At 34.3% G+C, this 16198-nt stretch overlaps 1 protein-coding gene across 10 annotated transcripts in view; it reads right to left on the bottom strand.

The window, feature by feature from the left end:
- The window catches only part of CCDC171 (coiled-coil domain containing 171), a 396084-nt gene that overhangs the window by 213220 nt on the left and 166666 nt on the right, over positions 1-16198 (bottom strand). For all 10 annotated transcript variants that reach the window (XR_008661460.1, XR_008661461.1, XM_055302495.1 and 7 more), the window contains 3 exons: positions 11367-11593; positions 10694-10876; positions 4571-4756 (listed from right to left, as the gene is read on the bottom strand). Coding sequence is in view for 8 of the 10 variants with exons in the window: in XM_055302495.1 (XP_055158470.1) it covers positions 4571-4756; positions 10694-10876; positions 11367-11593 (596 nt within the window). In the remaining 2 variants the exon portion in view is untranslated. The remainder of the gene's footprint in view (positions 1-4570; positions 4757-10693; positions 10877-11366; positions 11594-16198) is intronic.

Here is a 16198-nt window from a genome sequence, read left to right on the forward strand (position 1 = left end):
AGCTTCTGCCCAGATACTACTGACCTGAGATTATCCCATGCACATTATCAGGCAGTTCCTTAGTGTGGAGCCTCAGGTCTAGGGCCTGATCTGCTGGTGGAGCCTAAAGTGTTGCTTCCTACTTCTAACACTTTGATATCTGCCTGCAGGTAAGTCCAGCATCTTTTCCCAGTGCTAACTGATTCCACTTACTGAGCTTTGTTGATGTCATAATATTCTTGTCCTTGGAGATTCCTTGACTCTTTAATGCACCACTGTAATACAGGAAGTCTCTTAGCCAAAATCTAGCTGCATCATGAAGGAAGGCCTTTCTGAATATCCTATCCAAAGTATGATTCATAAAAAACTATTACATACAGAAAAATGACTAAAAACAAAGCAAGACACTTCATTTTTTTAAATGAAGTTATGCATAGGACACATAAAACACAAAAGAATATTTATCAAGCATATACTTGCTTTTCAACCAGTATCAATTAATTCTCATAAAAATTCTGTAACATAAATATCATTACCCCTAATTTTGGCGAAGATGAAACTTAGGCTGAAAAAGGTTAAATTATTTGCCCAAGTGGCAGAATTGGGATTTGAATTCAGAAATACTTGTTCCAAGGCCAGTGCTTTTTCTGATGAACTATGCTGCCTCCCACAAGAGAGCATTTTCACATCACCACCTGCTAGTTCTAATTAAGAGATAGTAATTAAACAATTCTCTACTCCTGACAACAATATTTAAGCTACTGGCATTTTAAAGAAATTAATATGAACAGCTTTTTATCTGCTGTAAGATACTACACCTAAACACAAACTCCAAGCTATAACAGAAAGACTCCAATAGGACACAATTATATGCTTTGTCAAAGCCTAGTTAATTGCATTATCTATTAATCAGACATGAAGCATAAAAATAAATGTTAACCAATATATTTCTAAAAATATATGTTCCAACTTGACTAGTAATCAAAGAAATACAAATTACAGTGACAAGGCCATACTGATCAAATTGGCAAAATTTTTGAAGTAGTAATAGCCAGGTGGGCTAAAAAGTGAAACCGCCATACCTTTTAGGAGAAAAGTTGACTGATAAAAATTTGCTGTAGGCCAATTCATAATATTTACACTTTAAAATTTATGCGGCAGTTCACCTAGTAATTCCTCGTCTAGAATTTATGCTAAGGAAATAATCACAGATATGTATATAAAGATTTAGCCACAGAGTTTCTCATCTTAGAATTACATGGTAGGTAGGTAGGTAGGAAGGAAAGAAGGAAGGAAGGAAAATGAAACTAAATCTACAATAAGAAACTAGGCTAATAAACTATGCATATTCAAAAGAACTCCATCAGCCATTAAAGATGATGACACTGCTATATTTATTAGCATGGAAAAAAAACTGTTGACACGATGTTTTTAAAAAGTAGATTAAAAATTATATGTAACAGTATGATTATATTTCATGCACTTATATTTGGTTACATGTCTATTATTTATAAAACTTAAGGTCTGAAATAGTATACAACAAAATTTTGACTGTAGATATATATGATGATATGATTTGGGCTTCTTTTAACTTTTATTTTTCTTCATCTATACTTTGTTATTTTTACACAATGAATATTTATTACTTGTATAAGAACGGAGAAAAAACATTTGTATCAGAATCATATCAGGCAATAAGAATGTCTACAACTGTAATTAATATATATTAATAGCATGTTATAAAATAGTAGGTAAGTGTGTTCTCTTTTATATAAGAAAAACTATATATATCAGGTTGAACCATATAAAATTGCTGGCATTTGTTTTTGACTTGTAAAAAACAGCAATTTCAAAAGGTTTGACTTAATACACATATCAGGAAAAATATACTCCAAAATATTAATAGTATCCTAGTAGTCCTAGAAGATTTTTTTCTTTAAGGTCATCTATAATTCCTTCTTTAAATTCACCTGTATCTTCTTTTAAATTTCATTAGTTTCTAATTTTTCCTAAAACAGTTTCTAAATCCCAGTTTCAATATTTATAGGCCAAAGACCCCAAGCAAGTCAACTGAACACTCTGAGTTTCATCAAAAAACAATGGGAATGCACCAAACACAAAAATAAATTCAAAATGGATTCAAGACCTAAATGTGAGACCTGAAACCATAAAAATCCTAGAGAAGAACACAGGCAGTAACCTCTTTAACATCAACCATAGCAACTTCTATCCAGAAATATCTCCTGAGGCAAAGAAAATAAAAGCAAAAGTAAACTATTGGGACTTCACAATACAAAGCTTCTGCACAGCAAAGGAAACAATCAAAAGAGCTGTAAGACACCTAAAGAATAGAAGATATTTGCAAATGATATATCCAATAAAGGGTTACTATCCAAAATACATAAAGAATTTATAAAACTCAACACCCCAAAAATGAATAATCCAATTTAAAACGTGGACAGAACACATGAATGCACATTTCTCCAAAGCTGAAGTGAGATATATCACTTCACACCTGTCAGAATGGCTAAAATCAACAGTGTTGGTGAAGGTGTGGATAAAGGGGAACCAACCTTCTTGCACGTTGGTAGGAATGGAAACTAGTATAGCCACTCTGGAAAACAGAATGGAGGCACCTCAAATAGTTGAAAATTGAAGTCCTCTATGATCCAGCAACTGCACTACCAGGTAGTTACCCAAAGAATACAAAAATACGGATTTGAAGGGATACATACACCCTGATGTGTACAGGAGCATTAACTATAATGGCCAAATTATGAAAACAGCCCAAGTGTCCATCGACTGATGAATGGATAAAGAAGACATGGGATGTGTGTGTGCGTGTGTGTGTGTGTATAATAATGTAATATTACTCAGCCATAAAAAAGAATGAAATCTTGCCATTTTCAATGACATGGATAGACCTAGAGAGTATTATGCTAAGCGAAATAATTCAGTCAGAGAAAAATACCATATGATTTCACTCATATGTGGAATTTAAGAAACAAAACAATCAAGCAAAGGGAAAAAAAAAAAACAGAAAGGGAAGTAAACCCAGAAACTCTATCTTAATAATAGAGAACAAACTTGGTTACCAGAACAGAGGTCAGTGCAGAGGAATCGGTGAAACACGTGATAAGAATTAAGGGGAGCACTTGTCATGATGAGAAATGGGTGTTGAACAGAAGTGCTGAATCACTATATTGTACACCTGAAACTAATATTACACTATATGCTTAACTAACTGAAATTCAAATAAAAACTTTTAAAAGTGGGAATAATAATAGTGCCTATTTCATAGAGGTAGTTTAAGAATGAATACAAGAGGGATGCCTGGGTGGCTCAGCAGTTTAGTGCCTGCCTTCAGCCAAGGGCGTGATCCTGGAGTCCCGCGATCGAGTCCCACATCGGGGTCCCTGCATGGAAACTGCTTCTCTCTCTGCTTGTGTCTCTGCTTATCTCTCTCTTTGTCTCTCATGAATAAATAAATAAAATTTTTAAAAAGAAGCATGAATACAAGATAATTCATGTAGAGAATGTCGCACAGAGCCTGGCATGTGTATGCTGTCAATCAACAGTATATGTAATGAAGTGGTCAGGGAGGCAGATGTGAAGTCTGACACCCTAGATCTATCACTTACCAGTGGTTATGTGTGTAACCTCTTTATATCTTGGTTCTCTCATCTACAAAATGAAGTGACCCCATAGAGTTTGTGTGAGGATTATATGAGATAATACCTTATAAAGTATTTTGCATAGTGCCTGGAAAATAGGAAACTCAATAAATTTTGACCATTTTATTAGTATTAGTGTTTAGCTATTAGAATAAATATACCATTTGCATGATAAATTATACATTAACTCTGAGTTGCTTACTGAATTAAATGATACCCAATATCAAGGCTTATATAATTTTAATTTTGGCTTTCCTAGAATTAATTATTTCATTCCACTGTGCATAACTTCACTAGTGAAAACTCCACAAATACAATCAGAGACTAGAATTCCATTATACTTTACAGCCAACTTTTACCAAAGATACCATAGTCCTAAATTTGTTAATAAAATTTCCGAAATGGCAACTATTTTTTGTAATTTCTCTTTTCCCTTCTAAGTACCTCTGCCAAAAATATATAACACAGAGAACAACTCTTCCTAACCAAAGCTTTCCCCTCCCCAGATGCGCACTTATGTAAAAATCAGATAGACGCACACCCAAAACTTTTCAAAATCCAAAAGGTATGTAGAGTTTTAATATCAGGAGGCATAAAACAAGTAAAAGAAAAGAACTAAAGAAAGAAGAAACAATGAAAAATTGAAGAACAACAATGAAAAAATTAGAAAATTATTACTGGAAAAAATCCCTACTTTGTTTTCAATGTACAAGTAAAACCTACTTTTACATTTTCAACACATGTGAATGCATGCTTGGAACTGAGATCTCAGAACCAAGTTCATTCCATCCTTATAAACCTTTACAGGATAAAATTTCAGATCCTAGGTTCTATTCCTTATTCAGGAGCTATAAGTGATTCCCTCAAAGATCCATACCTCAAGGAAATAAAACACTATGAAAGAGATATTTTCATACCTTAACAGCTTCTCCAAGAGTTTGGTTTTTGTCAGCTTCCTCACTGGAATGCAATTCAAGTCTATAATTCAATTCTTGTAGTTGCTGTGCCTGTTCATTCAGTAGCATTTGTGCCTGCTGTTCTCGAAGTAATGCATTATTCAGTTCTTCACATGCACTTTCAAACTTCTCATGAGTGATCAATTTCTGAAAAAAGGGTAAAAAAAAAAATCAGTGATAAGCTAAATGTACTGTTAAATAATTTAATCTTCCAAACTATATTTGCTAACATAAAGAGTATAACACACACATTTCTATATGTCTGATACATGACAAAAGTACACTTTATTTTTCTTAATCTTGTGAGTCAAGATAAGAAATATCACTCTGGTTTTTTGTTTTGTTTTGTTTTGTTTTGTTTTTTATCACTCTGGTTTTTAAAGTAGAATGGCCATACTCCAAAGTTATCATTTTTAGTCAAATAAAATTGTAGGAAACTTATTTCAAGTTCAAATAAATTCATAATGTTCAGTTTACATTTTAATACATGAGCACTTTTTATAAAGAATATGATTGTGGGAATTAAAGCCTGTAACAAGTTCCTATGCTTTTAGTGATTACCCAAAAGTCTGTGTTCAACATACATTACTATTACTAACCATTTAATGTACTAAAAACATCAAATAAAACTTGTATGTGGTCTGAAAAGCACAAGAAATATTAAGTTGAAACCACTTCCAAGGGGTCAGGCCTCCCTGATCAAACATCCCCTCTTTCTAGTATCCTAACCAGACCATACCTTCCCAACTGCTATGGCTACTCACATCGCCATACTATATTCCTTTATTTTCTTTATAGCCATTATCATTACCTAAATTTACTTCATATAATTATTCACTTTTTTTTATTGCCTGTCTGCATCCTGCCACCAATCACGAATTTAAGGATGGGAGCTCCACTGGGCAGAGACCTCATTCAGCTTGCTCACCCGACACACAGAAGAGTGCCTGGCATTCAGTGGCGCTCAGTAGATATTTGCTGAGTGAAAAATATTCATACATAAACATCTACAAATGAAACTGCACATCAGAGTATATAGCAGTTTTTACAATATCCATGACTCCTTTGGAGAACAGAGCACTACATCTATCTAGACAGTTCTAGCCAGGGGCTATCCCTGAAGGGGTGGGGAATCCAGGGCAGGACATACATGTATTATCTCCTGTTCAAAACAATTAAGCAAATGAAAATTAATTACAGCAAACAACAAGGGATATCTTGATCCTGAAGTACAAAGAATGGGAATGTTTCACAAAAGGTAAGTAACCTGGGAAATACATATGCAAAACTAGAAGAAACTATACAATCACTTAATCACATTGTGTGTATAAATATTATATATATATATATACATAAAATATATAATATTCATACATTTAAGACTGATAACTTTCCATTGTTGAAAAGATTTTGAGGTGAATATAATTAACCACAAATATAAAGCAAATGGATTTAAAATTTTTTTAAGGGATGCCTGGGTGGCTCAGTGGTTGAGCGTCTGCCTTTGGCCTAGGGTGTGATCCTGGAGACCCGTGACTGAGTCCCACATTGGGCTCCCTGCATGGAGCCTGCTTCTCCCTGTGCCTGTGTCTCTGCCTCTCTCTGTGTCTCTCATGAATAAATAAATAAAATCTTTAAAAATAATAAAAAATAAGTAAAAAATAATTTTTTTTAAAATGTAGGGTGGGGAGGAGGGGAAGAGTAGAATAAAAATCCTATTGATTCTAGGCATTTGGAATATATAAACTATTGCAGTCAAATGTGGACTTTGAGAGTTTTCTGCCACTGTCTGTGAGTTTTCTGCCACACGAGACAAATATGCTTAGTCGTAGTTTCCTCAAGCATGCATCTCATGCAGAGGGAAAAAAAAAATTGCTAGAACTAAGCCTGAGGATAAGTTTATTACATGAGTCTTTCTATATCATAATACAGTTTTAACTTATTTTTACTTTGGCACCAGGTACCTTGCCTGCTGCCTCCCAGAAGCAACTGTCTCTTACTATTATTTGCCTTTTCAAAGGTATATGTAACACATGCCTCAACACTGGTTAAATTTTAAAGTGCAGCATAAACAACAGCAATATTATAGCATAAAAACAGAGGCAGAATGATTTACCTAACTTGACACAAGGTAACAAAATGATCACAAGCACACAGGAAAGTTGCCTCATTTCCTGACAGTCATCTAGGATAGGCCTATCTGATATTATCACTGAAACATTCACAGTGTTTGGATTTGGAGGAACATTTATTTTGTACTCCCTCCTAATAGCTGCCTTACTCTCCACATTGTCCCATTATAACTAAACTCTCCACTTCCAGAACATCAACTTTAACAGCCTCCTCTGGACACTCCTGGTCATTTCAACCTCCTAACGTCCCTCTCTATTCCCTGAAGCCACAGCACTCTTCTTGGTCTTATGAACAGACATTTTTTGACTTCTTCTACTTTTTGTTGTGTTGTCTTAAAGTATCACTCCTCACCATCAGTCACTTGACCTCTATAAATCAAGATCCCCATCACTTCCCAGGACTTCTTTCCACATCTCAAAATTTCATTCACCTTAACACTTAATTAATCTTGGCCTTTCTCTTGTCCATCTATCCTTCCCAGAAACTGGCTCAATTCTGTTCACTCTTCAGAAAGTAAACAATCAAAATCAAATATAGCAAAGGAGAATAAGAATGAGATGGTGTGTAAAAGCAGCTGTAACGAGCTAATAAGCCAAAAAAAAGTGCCATCAGAGTTAGCTTAAGCGTTAAAGAACAACTCTCAGTAGATGAATAGGGTGCTCAGAAAGAATAAAAATACTGAGTAGTTTTCCCGGGCAGGATGTTTCCTTTTATGTTACAATTTTAGACCAACTATAAAGAAGCTATTTTATTTTCCTCCTATATGCTTTGCCCGAAATCAGTGAAAGGTGATGACTGCAAGTACGTGCTCTATTTTTTAGAGGAAAATAGCATCACTTTTCCGTCGGTTCTGTTTTTAATGAAACAATCCTTTATTAACACAGCTACATATAGATACATATAGACATTAGCCACTGCACTGAAGTAGTTAAAAGCATGAGTTTTAGAGTCAGACAACTCATGTTCAAATCTTGTCGATTCTGCTTACTAACTTTGTGACTCCGGGCCACTTATTTAGCTGCTCTGTGTCCCATGTTCCTCATTTGTAAAATAAAGATAATAATAATTTTGAACAATTCCTGATATGAGAGGACTGAACAAATCAACTCCTTGCAGTGTTTAGGGTCAGTGCCTGATACATGGTCAATATGGTCATTAAATGTTAGAAATCATCACTTGATAACACTACACCTCACAACTGTGTGTCAAAATATAAATATATAAATATATATAAAATATATAAATATAAATATATAAAAAGCACTTACCTCATTCCTTCAATTATTAATTCAATTAATCCTATTTTTTTAAAGATTTGTTTATTTATTTATGATAGACACACAGAGAAACAAAGAGAGAGAGAGAGGCAGAGACATAGGCAGAGGGAGAAGCAGGCTCCATGCCGGGAGCCCGATGTGGGATTCGATCCCGGGACCCCAGGATCGCGCCCTGGGCCAAAGGCAGGCACCAAACCGCTGAGCCACCCAGGGATCCCCAATTAATCCTATTTTTATTTCACATTAAACATTTCTTGGAATATATGCCTAGCTTTTGCTGTAAGCCAGTTATTCAACCAAAATTCTTACAAGAGGGTTTTGTCACCATCCAGCAACTTTACTTCAAACTCTAACCTCTCTGGATTCTAGAAACTGAGTCCTGATTACTTCCAAACTAATAAAAGATGTTAACTTGTTTTCCTAAGACTTAGCTGTGGACTAGGAAATCATATTGTATAGAATATCTAGAATCCCCCATACATATTCCAGGAAGCAACATAATGATCTTCCAATTTTCACGAAAGTCACTATTATCTACACCTAAAAAAGTTGACTAGATTCTAAATCTCAAATTATATCAATAGCTGTTTCTTTCCATTTTGGCAGACCACCTCAACATCCCAGATTTAGTTAGCATACGCAAAATTAAAAGCAAATCAAAAGGAGGCAGAGATACACTCCAAAGGATCTGGCTTTGAAAATTATAAATAGCTCTTTATGATTTACGTGTAATGGCAAAAGAAAATTGGGGGGAAAATGAAACATCTATTAATAGGAGAATAGTCAAATAAATTGACATATCCGTATGATAGAATAGTATTCATTTATCTAAAATGGGATTAATAACAAGTGACACAAGAAAATGCTTATAGAACTGTAAGTAAATATTAATATTTGTATATATTTTTTGCAAATTGTACATGCAAAATCATTCTAAACTACAACTGTATGTAAGAGCGTACATCTGCAAATGTACACACAAAAAATGTAGGGAACAAAACTCACCCATAATTCAATAATCATTCATTATGAGTAGTAAGATTAGACTGATTTGAACTTTATACTTTTTTGTATTTTTATTTACAGTTATCACATATTACTTTTTTTTTTAGATTCTTTTTATTTTTCACCAGAGACAGAGAGAGAGGGAGGGAGAGGCAGAGACACAGGCAGAGGGAGAAGCAGGCCCCATGCAGGGAGCCCGACGTGGGACCCAATCCCGGGTCTCCAGGATCAAGCCCTGGGCTGAAGGTGACACTAAACCACTGAGCAACCCGGGTTGCCCCACATATTACTTTTATAATAAAAAAATGTTGAGGTAGTTCTATAATTTTACCTTCTCTGAACAAAAAACTAAGAAAGTAAGGAAAAAATTGGTGTCTTTAGACATTCACCGATAAGAAAACTATTCCTTATCTCCAATTGGAAAGTCAATTCACAATTACTTGATCTGACTAATTTATAGAACTTTTGGCCCTTTCAAGGTGTAGCTATTTGAAATAATAATTAACATTAGCAATTTACATTATCATAGGATTAGTAACTAAACTGCTCTCTGCCACTCTCTTTCCACAAATGTTAAAACTGCAAATTCCAAATTAGCCACTTAAAGTGAAGTTGAATTTACACAAAACTTGGGTTTCCCAAAGAAGGGGGTACTAAAAGTAGCTTGTTGCTAGATTTAGGAAACAAATTTTGCATTTTTATTTATATTAGTTGTCATCAGTTAGATACAATTCTAAAGTTTCAGGTTAATCTTTTAACTCTATATTCCTATATCTACATTAAGAATAGCACTGCTACTAATTAACCCAGGCAGCAAGGTGGCAAATAGAATACGTAGATATCTCCATTTTATTGTGCTTCATATATTTACACATTCTGATCTTGATTTAGTGTTATTTGTTATCCAGCCTTTCTTTTCTCAGTTATCTTCTGCTTAAATAATACACGAGTACGATGAAGTTAGATTGAACATTTCTTTGGAAAAGCAATTTAATTTAAATGAAAAAATCTAGTTTACTCAAAATATTAAATATAAAAGGAAAAGAAAGGACATCCCACCTCCCATTCCAAACATTAGGTTCTTCACCTGGAAAAAGCATTTTATTATTTTTAGTATACACTTGGGGGTTTGTTTGCTAACGCAGTTAATCTCTCCTAACTAGAACTTCCTTTTTCTACACTTTGAGCCACAGTGTACATTTTATCAGGAGTTTAACAGGACAAAAAATCAGTACTCCTTTAAGTATCTGGTATGACTCCTGTTTTTTGAGCCATAACGAAGATAGAACATCATTTCAGGTGTACAACCTGTTGATGATACACTTATGCATTACAATATGATTACCATAGTTGCATTAGCTAACACCTCTATCATGTGACATAATTATCATTTCTTCTTGCGGTGAGAACATTTCAGATCTAGTCTCTCAGCAACTTTGACATATATAATACAGTATTGTTGGGGAATTTTAGAAAGGAAGTTTTCTGAAGGAAAAGAAATCGTATTCATGGGATTTTGAATTACTCAAAAACAAACAAAGGTTAGAACATATATAGATACAGAGATCATATATGCATGTATATATGCCTATGTATATATATGTTTATGTGTATGGTTATCACAGGAGAGCTCACTAGAGCCACAGTATTTTAAATCGCACATACTTACAGACTGTTTAAATTCATTTAATTGCATCTGGAGACCCTGGGCTTTGTCAATCTCCTTTTTCATTTCATTCACGTTTCGTTTGAATTCTGTGACCTCCAAGCGCAGTGAGCGGCGTTCCACCTCTGCTGCATGCAGTCTTTGTGTAAATCCAAATATTTGCTTCTGTAATGATGCTGTGGTTTTCTGTTGTTAATCAAGAGCAATTTTACAAGCAGTAACTACAAGTTTACTAATAAATCAATAGCAATGGCCATTTTACCAACTTAAATGTGTCTTAGATTGTACAGAGAACAATACTAGCTGTAACTGAAACTGAGGTGAAAGCTTTATTTTTTATGTGACCAATAATTTGGTTGATATGGAATGAACAACTGCAGAAAATAAATAATTGAGATGGCTAGAAAAGGGAACTGACATCTGTTTATGTCTCATAGCATTCTGCTGCAGTCTACTTATAGAAAACAGTAAATTCACAACTCATGTCAGAACTTCTGTATTCTGATTTTTTAGACACTTACTTGAAAGTGCTATTACACATTGCATTAAGAGATTACATGAAATCTAAAGGAAATCTAAATATATTCACGCACAACTAATTTAAACTACAAATAAGTGTGATTCAGAGTTAAATTTACAATCCTAAAGTCACTATTTAATGAGATTGTATACCTACCAAAATGGGCACATGGCCACGTAGACCATACTTCAGGGCCAGTGTATTTACTTTATGAAGTCCACGAGCCAACCTCTGAACCAGAGAATCTTTTTCTACATATGTAATACTTCTGTTACTATGCAAAGGTATACTCTCCATAGCCAGACTAATTTTATCCATGAGTTTGGCAAAAGAATTCTTGGCTGCCCCTATGAGTAAATGTCCACAAATTCTGGAATTTGGATCTTTGGGAGGAAAAAAAGAAAAAGACACAGAAAACATGTGAACTGTCTCTTGTTCATTTCGCAACTCTGCCAATCACAACACAATTAAAATATTTTCTCAATTATATAATTCCCATTCACCTGTAGATAGTCATTCAAAAAGTCCTCTCCTACATTAATTTTCAATATGAAAAAATGAATGCAGAAAATAGCTCACCTACTAAGCAACATGTCTAAAGGAAACATTGTAACGTTTACACTGAACGCTATAACACTAAAATTTTATCATCATTCTTTTCTTTCTTTTAAAACCTAACGTAAATTCATTTTCTATTTACGACTACTGAAGCTTGTTACCTTAATGTCATACTATTTATATTCTCAGACAAGAAAATATAATTTGCCTTATTCCAAGGCAATTAAAATCTTACAACGACAATTACTTATTTCCCCACAGGATTTTGGTAATCATCCCTCTCACATAATGGACTTAAGGTCCCAGCATATCCAACATGGCCTGCTTGCTGCTGGATTCATCAGGTTTGTAATTAATAATTGTGTTTAATGTTGATAAATAAAATTGTCAGTGCACTTTCTACTAATTGGCATTCCAGATAATAGTTAATAGGTTTATTTATGCCTTAATAAAAGTCGTGTAATTTAGTTTTCCCTCTGCTAGGCAGGTCTTAATCTGTCATTATTTGTTTTATGATGCTATCCATGTAAAATGACAAGCACGGAGAGATTGTTTAAATTCAGTAGTATACCATTCTACATTTCAAGAGCCTCTGATGTTGGAATTAATTTAAACCTTGTCTTTACATCATAAACACAAAAAGCATATTTGGCCAGTTTTATCCAAAAGAAATGTGTTTTATAATTTTAAGAATACATATGGTTCAACACTAAAAAGCAACATTGGCTGAGAAGGTGGTCAATCAGTGGTTTTCTGAGTCAGAAATAACAATCTCACAGAGGCCCTGTGTTAAAAAATGTGAGGCTTCTTTTATTTCTTTATTCTTCAGTGGATAAAAATGAATAATTTTTTTAAAATATTTATTTATTTGACACAGAGAGAGAGGGTACAAGCAGAGGGAGCAGGAGAGGGAGAAGCAGGTTCCCTGAAGAGCAGGGAGCCTGATGTGGGGCTCAATCCCAGGACCCTGGGATCATGACTTCAGCTGAAGGCAGACATTTAACCAACTGAGCCACTCAGTCTCCCCAAGAGAGATAAATTTCTAAATTTATGCAGCAGTCATGGGGTGCCTGGGTGGCTCAGTTGGTTAAGAATCCAACTCTTGATTTTGGCTCAGGTCATGATGGAGCCCTGTGTTAGGCTCAGCCCTCAGTGGAGAGTTTGTTGAAGATTCTCTTTCTCCCTTTCCCTCTGCCCCTTCCCCCGCTAGTATTTTCTCTCTCTTTCTCTCTCTCAAATAAATAAATAAATCTTTTAAAAATTTATGCAGCAGATTTTGGAAACCACATTGCCTAGAAGTTATACATAAAATAAAACTGTAAATTGGATAAAAGCATAATATCTCCATGTAGCATTTATTTCTATCTGTTACTGATGCATTGACTTCTAAGAATATACGGTGATATAAGTTTAATTCTATATGCCTCTCATGAACATACTCTCTATGAGAATCCCATTGACGGAAGGCATAGTAATTATAATGAAAATACACAGTTCCTTTGTTAACAATCAATTCTTTAAGTCATGAATAAAAGAGTTCAGTAGCTTCATATACCAATTAACATATAATAAAGAACACTGATTTAAAAGAATTACTGAGGGGCACCTGAGTGGCTCAGTGGTTGAGTGTCTGCCTGTGGCTCAGGTGGTGATCCCAGGGTCCTGGGATCAAGTCCTGTTATCAGGCTCCCTGTAGGGAGCCTGCTTCTCCATCTACCTGTGTCTCTGCCTCACTCTCCCTATCTCTCATGAATAAATAAATAAATAAAATCTTTTTTTAAATAAAGAATTAGTGAAATAGTGTTTAATGGATCACTGTTGAGTGAATAAACAGTAAAATTTATTTTACCTATAACATTCAATATAATACATCATTCCAGTGTCTAATAAATGTATTTCCTGTTTCTCAACTGGCTTGCAACTCCTCAGCTATGTCCTTTGTTATCTCAGTAAATCCCATATTTGCACTGTGCTAGCCTAGCATATATGGATATTCTTTATATGTTTATTGGATTAATTATATTTATTTTTATGTTCATAGCAGCTGCAACAATGCTGAATATAATGATTACTGACATTAAATAATACCAAGAAAAATTAATTAATATTAACTTGAATGGTATGTCAAAGTTATCCTTTTTAAACAAAATAAAAGCTCATCATTTGGGATGCCTGGGTGACTCAGTGGTTGAGCATCTGCCTTCAGCTCAGGGTGGGATCCTGGGATCAAGTTCCGCATAAGGCTCCTTGCAGGAAGTCTGCTTCTCCCTCTGCCTATGTCTCTGTCTCTCTCTCTCTGTATCTCTCATGAATAAATACATAAATAAATCTTTTTTAAAAATAAAAATAAAAGCTCATCATTTAAAGAAATTTTCAGCTATATCAAAGTAATAAAATTTTCACAAAGAGCCTTTAAAAGCAAAAATCAACTACCATTAAATTTTAATGAATAACAGTATTCTACTATCTCATAGAAACATATTTGTGTAGGCACTAACCACTCTGAAAGGCGAAATTGAGTGACAATATAATCCTACAAGGCATTCTTCTGAATTTTTAAGAAGTAGGAAAGAGGCATATATACTCTAAGTTCCTGACTGCTGACTCTTAAGGAATTACAGAAAGAGCACTAAATATTTATGCTTTGATGAGTGAGAAGTGTTTTTGTGACATACTTCACATTATACAGTATAGAGTACAATTAATTCAACACTAAATAAATGAAGAAACAAAAAAAAAATCCTCCAGTGACACAGTGGTAGAATTACTTATATAAGGACACAGAAATAAGAGATAAGATCATTGAAACGTCTCATATCTACCTTTGTCTAAGCTGCTTAAATGTTTGCTACATTTAATAAATTCTTGCTTATGTAAAATACATTTATTAATCACTTTCCTTCTATTTAATAGCATGTGTCTTTTGAGAAAGTAGAGGACTCTACTGGACTTTTTCCAATAGCAAAGGCTATATCATACATTTAAGGTTAAAATCTTTATAATAAACTCATAAAGAATTGTTTTGATCAGTAATTCTAAACCTGTGAGGTACAGATCTTGGGGCAGGGTGGGGGAGGCTGAAAAATTATTTGAAGGGTTTATCACTTTTAACTAGAGCAACCATTGCCACTTTGATCTTTATTTAGCCCTAAAAATATATACAGCATGTATAATATATGTTCATGATGTTGTGGGTAATAAAATTAAAAATCCTTTAAAACATTATCAAAGTCAACTGCTCCTAAAAAAAACAACTATCATGTGTGGAGAGAGCAGTCTATAATGTCTTCTTACCAAAATGGAGTCCTCAAACTCAGAAAGATTGAGAAACACTCTTTTAATGAAAATGGAGATTCATGAGTAATTATTTAACTAGTATGTATGTAACACATAATTATTTTATTTAATCATAATGTTGGTCATCAGTATAATATTAATAACAATGCATAAAAATATGACAACAAATGTTGATCATGAGTAATGCTAATGCCTTAAATTCCAACTCAGCTCCACACACTTGGGAATATTTTGTCACCCTTGACATCTCCATCTCCCTTACCATCTCCACATCCCATCCTCAATATTTCTCCAATCTATTCAGTGTTTTCTGTGATCATGACCTTATCTCATCTGTATTCTTGCAAGCATCTCCCTACTCTTCTTCAGTCTTCTCCTTATCCAACCCATCCTCCACCATAGACAAAGTACCTTCTAAAACACAAATACAAGGGGCACCTGGGTGGTACAGTTGTTTGAGCATCTGACTCTTGATTTTGGCTCAGGTCATGATCTCCGGGTCATGAGATCAAGCCCCAAATTGGGCTCTATGCTGGGTGTGGAGCCTGCTTGAGATTCTCTCTCTCCCTCACCTTCTGCCTCTAACCCTCCACCCCCACTCACACACACACACATGTACTATCTCTCTCAAAAATAAAACAAAACAAAACAAAACAAAATACAAATATATACTGTCACAACTACTGCTTTTAAGCCTAGATGAAGATCTAGGAATAAATTTCAAACTCCTTAAAACACTGCCTATAAGGCCCTACATGATCTGATCCCTGCTTACTTTTTCAGGAACACCTTTCACCATTAACCATTTATATGCGACTCTTTTCAATTAATCCCAACATATCACAATCTTAAACCAAAAATAATGCTTGTGTCTCCAAATTGCTAATAATTTGGAAAATATGAATGTAGACATAGTTTTCAAACATGAGAACCAATCATTATAGCAAGATGTTTGCCTCAAAGCAATATTCTAACAGTAAATACATACATACATACATACATAAATCAACTATGAAAATAGCTCTAAATGCTATAAGCAAAAGTAATGACAGATTTACCATATTTTAAACCATCAAGATGTACATATGTAAAGAGCAGCACGATACTAGTATTAGAAGAGTTAGAGAAAATCA

Source organism: Nyctereutes procyonoides, unplaced genomic scaffold, assembly GCF_905146905.1.
Source record: "Nyctereutes procyonoides isolate TBG_1078 unplaced genomic scaffold, NYPRO_anot_genome, whole genome shotgun sequence".
Classification (NCBI taxonomy): domain Eukaryota; kingdom Metazoa; phylum Chordata; class Mammalia; order Carnivora; family Canidae; genus Nyctereutes; species Nyctereutes procyonoides.